The sequence below is a fragment of the Archocentrus centrarchus genome, chromosome 19, assembly GCF_007364275.1.
Source record: "Archocentrus centrarchus isolate MPI-CPG fArcCen1 chromosome 19, fArcCen1, whole genome shotgun sequence".
NCBI lineage: Eukaryota > Metazoa > Chordata > Actinopteri > Cichliformes > Cichlidae > Archocentrus > Archocentrus centrarchus.
In genome coordinates, this window is record NC_044364.1 from 24,033,691 (window position 1) to 24,043,731 (window position 10,041).

Here is a 10,041-nt window from a genome sequence, read left to right on the forward strand (position 1 = left end):
GTCAGACACAACCATCAGCTCGTTACACTGATTAACAAACAACACAAATGAGGACAGAAGAGTAAATCATGTCTTAGCAGTGATGCTATTAAATGAAAGAAGTTGTGAATAACTGACAAGGAAATCTGGGACTTTATTATTTATATAATTTATAATTACGTGAAAGTGATAGATGCCCGAGAGCACCACTGCATTATCTTCCAGTGTATAAATATACATCTAATATACACTGTGCAGAAAATTAAATGTTTGACAGCCAAAGTTTCACTGCTCCAGTGAAACCTATTCACGCGTGTGACAAAGCTCCCAGGTTACAGTGCAAAGGTTCGAGTTGAAGTTGAAGTATTTTGTTACTTTGTTGTGCTGTAATTAGATGAGAGTAAATTATTACAATAACTTTAACATACTTCCATACATTTCCACTTGTGTCGTGTTGCTGACATCAAGGAACAGCTGTGCATTTTATTGAATAAAATTAAAAATAAACCTCTTGCAGTTTTTACCTTTTCCCAAGCCATCCAGTCCCCCCCCCCCGAAAGAGCTCGTGGATGTGGCCTGTCAGTGATACGGAAGCTGTGATTGATTGATTGATTGAGCACACAAGATAATACTTTGCGATACAAGTTATAAAATATCACTTCGTGGGATTTAACGGGTGTTTTTGGCTCCACTGTCTGCCCCTGTGGGTGCGTGGGCTCTGCCTGTGACTGTGCAGCAATGACCTGGAAGTCAAACACGCTTTTAGAGCCATTTTGATCTTTGAGCCCAGCGGAGAGCACACACACTCTCACACACACGCTTCCCGCTGAGCTGCTGGTGAGTACCCTGCTGTCATACAGCCACAAGGCACGAATAAGACCGGAGGGAAGATTAAGGACGTTTTTGCTGAGTTTAGTTCGATCGGCCCAGTCAGTCAGCTTGGAGCAGTCACGTGACGCAGCGCTGCTCTTCCGTTTGTAACTCCGTTTGTGCTTGAACCTGCAGCACCTCGCTGACCCCACCGGCCATGGAGATCTCATTTGCAGGCAAACGGGCTCTGGTCACCGGAGCAGGAAAAGGTAAAGAAGACTTCAAACGCGCACACACACACGCACACACACACACACATATGAGGTTTTCAGCGACACCAACTGGCTGCGATAAAAACGACATCCACCTTTTCTGTGCGAATCTCCAGCACCAAAATACAAGTAGCTAAAAATCATATGTCCCACATATTTTATTACTTATTTAAGCATTTAAAACATTGGCTGTTCAGCTAATGTTCTTATGTGATTAGTTTTGAAATGTATTGCCCCCAACTGGGTCGATGAAAAATGAGAACATACCTGAAGTTGCTGTTCCTGCTCTTCTGTCACCTTTTAATCTGTATTTTTAGGCACCCTGTCATACAGCAAAACACATAAAACTCTTGAAGCTGAGAATATTGAAATAATGTAACAGCTAGCAAAGTCCCGATTTGAACCAATCAAGAACCTCAGGAAGATTATTACATTTAAAGTTATGGCCAAGAAACCTGCTGCAGTTACCAAACTGGAAAAAGAAAGAAGAGTGGGAAAAGATCAGAGCAGAGCTGGGAGAGAAACTGGAAGCATCCTGCAGGCACAGATGTTTGTTTTTTACTGGACTGGAAAGGCTTTAGTTCACTGCTCTTTTGTTATTATAAACAAAAACTTAAGATTTCATTTTTTAAAATTAAGTATTTGTTTTCATTTTTAAAGAAGTCTCTGCTGAACAGTCTCAAATGATCTACATTTGAGCTTGATTTAGAAACAAGTTTATGAACAGAATATTACATGCCAGCTTACAGGTAACTTATTTGGCTAGCTGCTGTGGTGCCTAAAGAAGTGACAGCTGTAATTATGATTTCATTAAAACTCAGGGGACTTTTAAAATTAAAAGTGTCCTTCTCTCTGCTATTAGAGGCATTTAAAGTAACTAAATGGAAGTGATAAAAGCTGTGCTGATGAAGAAATGTAAAAGTCACTGATTAAGCTGCCTGTGAACTCAGCAGAAGACTGATTGAGGAGTCTGATGAAGTTTCATGTACCCTGAACCGGTGTCATTGGTGAGAAAGTGGAATTTAAAAAAGCTTTGTTGGTGAGGTGGAGACTGAGACGTGTGGAATGTGTGTGTGAGCGTGTGTGTCAGCTCTGGTGTCACAGCAGCAGCTCCACTCTGTAATCAGTCTTTGTGTTTATGGATTTTTGTGTCTCAGGGATCGGTAGGGCCACAGCTCTGGCTCTGGCACGCTGCGGGGCAAAGGTCACAGCGGTCACACGAACACAGGCTGATCTCAACAGTCTGGTGCAGGAGGTAACACCCCCCCCACCACGACCCACCCACCCACCCACACACACACACACACACACAATCACCCATCCACGGGGCCCCCATCCTTGACCTCTGATGACCTCACACTGGACTGTAGAAGTTAAAGCTCCAGCATCATTTGTAGATGACTTTATTGTTAGAGCAAACTTGTCACACAGGAAAACTTCCCATCAGCATGCGGCCTTCATCAGAGTCCTCATAAGCATACTCCAGGCCACCTCTTAAACATGATGGGTATAAAAACCCAGCAGTTATATACATCCACATACACATCCACCAATAGGGAACCTACAATGAGGAGCTGGGCATGCTATCATAGTGTCTAAAAGAAAATGATACATCATGAAATTTAAATATAAGGATGGATTTTAAAACCACAGACTTAAAAATATTTAGGAACCACTATAAAGTCTCAATACATGAGAATTCCTAGTTCAGATCTAAAAAATAAAAAATGGAAAATCCCAAATTCCCTCTTTTTCCTGAGAGAATTGACATGACCATGACAAAGAAAAACTTTCACTAAAAGCCTGGAAACAAACTGGTTCTGTCATTTCTGTTAATGGAGCTCCTCAGTGATGTACATCTACAGTATAAACCTGAAAAAGTTAACAGACTCATAGCCTGAAATTTTTTAACTTTTAAGTGATTTTTTTTTTCATGGTTTAAATATTTTTAATAACTTGCACAAGTATCTTTACTTTGTAAAATTTATACATTGTCAGAAATGCTGAGAGTTGAAATTAGACATACACCTAAACAATCATCATAAAATGTTGGCTGATATATAGATAGATATATCAGCCAACATTTTATATTTTAGATATATCAGCCAAGATATTTTATTTACGAGAAAATAACCCATGTTTCAGTAGTGACTCGATTGATGTAATAGTGACACTAATTTTGAGAATGAAAGATTATATTGTTGTACCTTAATTATTTTTACTAAATTTTAGCAAACATAACATAATTTATATTTAAAATTAATCTAAAAAAAATTCAAAGGGTGAAAAGGGAAAAAAAACAAGACCCACACAGATGGGGATATCCTCCTGTCATTAATGAAAATATAAAACAAATGTAGATGCCAGAATAACATTACAGCCCCATAACAGAAAACCCTTCAGCAGACATTATATTACCTTCTGCAAACCTACTTTGCCCTAATTTGGAGGCCTTGCATTAAACTTTTATCTAAATACTTTTAGTCACCCCTGGGTTATTAATGATATAATACATATTCCATCAAAAATATGTTAATGTTATCTCAATATTAACAATACATGCTGTAAGAGATTGATATTCTGTGATTATCTTTAACATTTCTACAAACACTTTTTGTAACCATGTCCTAGAACAGAAAAAAAACAAATTTCAATGGTAGACAAATTAGAGAAAGTACATACTGCACTCTTACTATATAATGTCTTTCTATTTATATAACGTATAACAATAAGTAAGATATAATGCATATTTACAAGGTATTCACATCATAGTATACTCATGTGTACAAGAATAGTACTACATAATGCATCCATACTACATAATCTGCTGATGCGTTATGTATAACATCACTATAAGGCAACCGTGTGCAAAACATAATGCAAACATGTTTATATTTGAGAAATATTGCTGAGCTGTAGGTATGGCTTTAATGCAGCTCAATCATGAGTCATAGTCTGTACTGTTTATAGCCATGACCAACATGTTAGGCAATGCTAAGCCAATCAGAAGTTGGCATCACAGGCTACTCAATACAGCTGGATAACGGTTGTTACTATAAACAGACTGACAGACTTTACCTAAACATTTGGGATCACTCCATTTCTCACTATCTGGCTACTGCCAGCTGTTCAGTGAGTGACTTAAGTCAATGGACTAGTTCTTATATAGTGCTTTTCTACTCAGTCTGAGCACTCAAACCACTTATACAACACGTTTTACATTTACCCATGCACACCCCTTCATACAAGCACTTCCATCAGTAACTAAGCTAAGTGCTTTAATTATCTAACATTCACACACATTCACACTCCAACGGTTGCCTCGGAGAGCAACATGGGGTTAAGTATCTTGCCCAAGGATACCTAAGGAGTAGCCAGGAATCGAACCACGAACTGCTGACCTTCCGATTAGTAGGTGACCTGCTCTACCTCCTGAGCTACAGCCACCCCAGTCAATTGCTAGATATGGGGAATCCCCACATTCTCCATTTCAGTTAATAATGGTTAAGTAGGTATAATCACATAGCACAATATGATCACATGATTACACTAAGCCAATCAGGCATGACAAAGAGGCTGCATATCATTAGCATATATTATCATAGATTTAGCAGCCTGAAATCCTCCATGTTTACTCTCCATTTCAGAAAAATACAGCCAAAGGGTACTAAACATCCAGGAATATGAATATTGTGTTGCGCATCTTTGAAGAGTAAAAGTAAAAGTTTCCATTTGGGTCTAAATTGAATTTATAATACTTTAAGTCTGAAAAGCACATGTACCATTGTACACGTGTACCAGTGGTCTGAGCTGACCACTCAAAGCACTTAATGACCACATGCAGTGCTTTTTCATACTATAGGCATACTACATATTGTACAGTGGTTTTCCTATCACACACTGCTTCTTGAAAGGGCAGTAGCAGTGTTGATTTAACCCTTCTTTTATTTCATGATATAGTTTCCCCATCCTTTGTAAAATATGCTACTCTGCTGACAGCACATCCATCCATTTGTGTTCATGTTTGACTGACAGCTTGGTTCATCGAATGGAAAACTACCAAGTGGTTCCTCCAACACTGGCAGCCACTGACTGAAGTTAGATAACAGAAATAGAACAGGCTGCTACAAAATAGAAATATATCTACTGTAATTGTAAATTATGCTATTCTTAAAATGGAATTGAATAACCACTGTCTTTTTTATAGGATTATTTTAGTTTTATTAGTTACAGTGTATCACAAAAGTGAGTACACCCCTCACATGTCTGCATAAATTTAAGTGTATCTTTTCATGGGACAACACTGACAAAAAGACACTTTGACAGAGTGAACAGTAGTCTGTGTGCAGCTTCTATAACAGTCTTCATGTAGAGCAACAATTCGTCTTTTAAGATCCTCAGAGTTCTTTGCCATGTTGGAACTTTCAGTGACCAGTATGAGAGAGTGTGAGAGCTGTACTACAAAATTGACCACACCTGCTCCCTATGCACACCTGAGACATAGTAACACCAACGAGTCACATGACATTTTGGAGGGCAAATGACAAGCAGTGCTCAATTTGGACATTTACAGGTGTACTCTCTTAGGGGTGTACTCACTTTTGTTGCTGCTGGTTTAGACATTAATGGCTGTATGTTGAGTTATTTTGAGGGAAGAATAAATTTACACTGTTATATAAGCTGCACACAGACTACTTTTCATTGTATCAAAGTGTCATTTTGTCAGTGTTGTCCCATGAAAAGATACTTAAATATCTGCAGAAATGTGAGGGGTGTACTCACTTTTATGATAAACTGTATACCAAATTTCACGGCTCAACTCCTTGTGGTTTTGGAGTCCATAGACTGGTATTTTACTGGGTCATTTCTTAGTCATTCCCTGTACTCCCTCTTTATTTGTAGGCATTTTATGTTTTATTTTTCCCTAGGAAAATATGATAAAATAGAAACAAGAAGCATTTGTACGTTTAAAAAATGAAATGTATTCTTATGTATTGGAAAGTGATTTGGCGCTATGTAAATAAAATCAATTCAGTTCTGAACTGAATTGAACTTAATTAGAAGCCTTTAACTCAAACTCATACATTTTGATTTCCCTTCTCATTCTTCTAATACCTTCACCAATATCTCTGTGTTTGACTTACTCTCACAGTGTGCCTCCATCACGCTGGTGTGTGTGGACCTCGCAGACTGGGGGGCCACAGAGGTGGCCCTGCGGGATGTTGGCCCCATTGATCTGCTGGTGAATAACGCCGCCTGTGCCAACCTGCAGCCATTTCTGGAGGTCACACCTGATAAGTTTGACCAGTAAGGCAAATATCAACTTTTATATAAGCCCTGAGGAAGCAACATCAGTAAAATGTCAAAGGATGCAGCACAAGAACTTCTGAGCCAGAAGTTACGGCTTCATCGTGATAACCTGTCGTGTTTGTTGTGTTCTCCAGGGCATTCAGTGTGAATGTGAAAGCTGTGGTGCATGTTTCTCAGGTAAAATAATCAAGGCTGGATTACCAAAACTGCTCTACATCATTTGATTAGTTGCTGATCTGCTGGAAATGTGTAGTTTTGAGGTTGATTATCAGTTGTGACTGACCTGCAGAAGACCCCATCTCAAGTGTTCTCAAATGTATACAGAAATAATCTAAGACATCCACTTAAAACTATTAAATTTAATATGATAATCATATGTTCAGTATATAAATTGTCAATTAACAGTGAAACATCATCATTAGTCCTTGAGGCACACGCTCAAATATTCAGTTTATATGCTGCATATTTTCAATAGGTGTTATAGAAAGATGCCACCTAAGATTTTCATCTGCTACAAATCTCAAACTTCTTAGTTCTTACTGTAATAATGCCAGTCACAGAAACTGATGCTATTGTTCTGTGAGTCCTGAGTTTGTCCCGTCTCCCTCCCCTCACCCCTAACCGGTCGCAGCAGATCACTGTGTGTTGTTGTGTGAATGAGGCTTGTAGTAATAAGCGCTTTGAGTGCTCAGAGTAGTATGAGTTCACTTTGCCATTAAAGACTGTTTTCTGCAAATATGGAAACTGTATTTCTTATTTTTTATGTGTCCCACAGCTCTATATCTCAGGTTCACCTGATGATCTGAGCCTTGTCAACATTTTTAATAAAAAGAAATAGCAGATGAAATTTTGTTCAAATAAATTTTTGGATCTAAATATGATTAACTTGGGTTTTGGAAAGTTTGTATACCAAAGCTTTAATGCAACTGAATAGTCCTTTAAAGGGTGTTCAGTCGACACGTCTGATTCATTAAACTGCTTTTGTGAAATCGAACAAAGCTCTCTCTGCTGGCAGTTAGTGGCTCGTGGTATGAAGGCCAGAGGATCAGGAGGCTCCATTGTTAATGTGTCCAGCCAGGCATCACAGTGTGCCCTCAGAGACCACGCTGTCTACTGTGAGTAACAGAGAAATGGGCGGCACAGCCAGAGCCAGTTCTCTATGACTATACTTCAAGCAGATTTCAGATTGAAATTAAGAAGCCAAGTGAGTGTAACAGTCTGTTCTTTCTGCCTTTGTTTCCTTGTCATTGCTCAGGTGCTACCAAAGGGGCCCTGGACATGCTGACTAAAGTGATGGCTTTAGAACTGGGACCGCACCAGGTACAGCACTTTTCTCTTTCAACCAAGACTTCCAAAAACTTAAGTGCAGCTTCAATCTAACAATTACTAATGTTCTGTCATATGGCTGGATGTGGTAGCTCCGTTTTACCTGCACCTCTTCATCAAGGAATGAACTCTGTTGGTGAACTCTGCATAGTGTTATAATTGAGGTTATGGTGTATATTTTGAAATTAACAGGGAATTTGTGAAAAACAGTTTAACAATGTTTTTTATATATATATATATATATATATATATATATATATATATATATATATATCTCAAATCACAACAGTCAATCACAACAGTCATCTCAAGGTGCTCTATATTGTAAAGTAAAAACCTTACAATAATTACAGAGAAAACCCAACAGTCAAAATGACCTCCTATGAGCAGCACTTGGGACAGTGGGAAAGAAAAACTCCCTTTTAACAGGAACAAACCCCTTCCTTCTAAGAGGAAGAGTCACTGAAAGGGCCTAAGAGGCCCTAAACCATACCTACAAAATGCCCAACTACAAAATGCCCAACTGCCCTTGGGCATTTGGGGTGTATCATTTGGTGGTGTGAGCACCACCCTGGACATTTAGACAGTCCTGTCCCCAGAGAAAGAGGTTTATGGAAGCAGGAGTTACTGTAAACTAGCCAATTTACTGTAGCAGGTAATGTTACTGTGAACCAAAAAAACATTTGTTGCTACCTTAACTGTGGAAGTCGAAGCCAACAATAGGACAGCAGTTAACAATGAACATACTTATAATTTCTATTTTATAGTGTTAAAGCATGTATGTATTTATGTATATATAGATTTCATACATTTGAGATCAGGGGTGCATTTTCTTATCAAAGTCACTTCACTGTAGTTACTGCTGCCAGTCCAGCTGTTAACACTGAGACTTAGAAATAATTACTAAATAGAACAGTACGCTGATAGAACACAGTTCAATGAGGTTTTGCTCCTGAAGAACATTTCATACCTTAAAGCTGGCATATCTAACCAAAGACTGGATCTCAGCAGTCTTTTCCGTGATTTGGTGTTGGAGCTGTTTCTGAGGTGTCAGTGTTGTCTTGTGATCAGATCCGGGTGAATTGTGTGAATCCCACAGTGGTGATGACTGAGATGGGTCGCTTGGGCTGGAGCGATCCTGAAAAAGCCAAGACCATGACTTCCCGCATCCCCCTGGGCCGCTTTGCAGGTCAGTAGATACAGCAGGTCATCACATAGACCAGGAGACAGCTGATTTGTTTTCTCAGGTGACTGTGTGTAGCAAATACTCAGACTATTCCATTTATATTACAGTGATGTGTCATCTTAGATCACATACCTGTATTTGTGTACAGCTCCTGTCTTTACCCAATACCTGTATGCATGGAAAACTATCCTAATATGAAACAGATGAGAGGCAGTGTACCACAAGGACAGGTCCATGTGGTTCCTGCACACACATCTCAAAAGGACAGTTTTTCCCAGAGTGAAATGAGAGGACTGATATCAGTTGACATGATCCCAGATGGATTTACAATCAAAAATTAGGGACTTAACAACAGTGCAGCAAAAGTATAGGATGAGTAAAGCTTAGCATTAACAGTTGGGAAAGCTGAGTGTGACGTGAGCTCCCTGTTTGACTGTGTGCAGAGGTGGAGGACGTTGTGAACAGTATTTTATTCCTGCTGAGTGATAAGAGCAGCATGACTAACGGAGTCACTCTGCCAGTGGATGGAGGCTTCCTGTCCTGCTGACCCACATCAGCCTCGCCTCGAAACATCGACCATCTGCTCAGAGGAAAAAAGAAGCAGCTGCTGTCTCATCACCTCATTTTATTCACTAATTAAACTCATCCACTGGACAATCCACTTGTAGATTTCCTGTTAATAGTGATCATTTAATTTGCTCTAATTTAACTGGAGTTTGTCTCTGACTGTGAATGTTTAGGCATTACTTAAAGCAACAAGAGGCTGATTTTGTGTGTAGTTATTTGACCCATTCATGGAAATCCTAATTCCCAAAGTTACAGAGTGCTGCTTAAAGAACAGCTGGGAAACCTGCTTCTGCCCCAATTTTAAAATCAGTATTAAAAACAAGATCTTGGTATAAAAATTTGGCTGTATTATTTTCTTTATTTAAATTACCCTTTAAATGATCAGCATCAAGCTCGCTCACTATAAAAAAAAAAAACTAGTTTCAAGAAGCTGCTGAAATCTTGTCATCTTTGTAATTTTCTCTTTCATTGAGCGCTAATCTAACCACAGCTAACCAAACCTCTGCTACACCAACTTCAGATTTAGACCCCGTCTGCTTAAACAACACTTCTTAGTTTGTGGCAATCCAATTCAACTTTATTTAGGAATAT

General features: G+C 38.9%; 1 protein-coding gene across 1 annotated transcript; it reads left to right on the top strand.

The window, feature by feature from the left end:
- Nucleotides 1-550: 550 nt before the first annotated feature.
- Nucleotides 551-9,782, top strand: dcxr (dicarbonyl/L-xylulose reductase). The gene is made up of 9 exons (XM_030754867.1): nt 551-816; nt 985-1,058; nt 2,219-2,316; nt 6,214-6,368; nt 6,506-6,548; nt 7,387-7,486; nt 7,627-7,691; nt 8,769-8,886; nt 9,327-9,782. Exons 2-9 carry the CDS (start codon nt 1,007-1,009, stop codon nt 9,428-9,430), a joined length of 735 nt encoding a protein of 244 aa, XP_030610727.1. The 5' UTR covers nt 551-816; nt 985-1,006; the 3' UTR covers nt 9,431-9,782.
- Nucleotides 9,783-10,041: the final 259 nt, after the last annotated feature.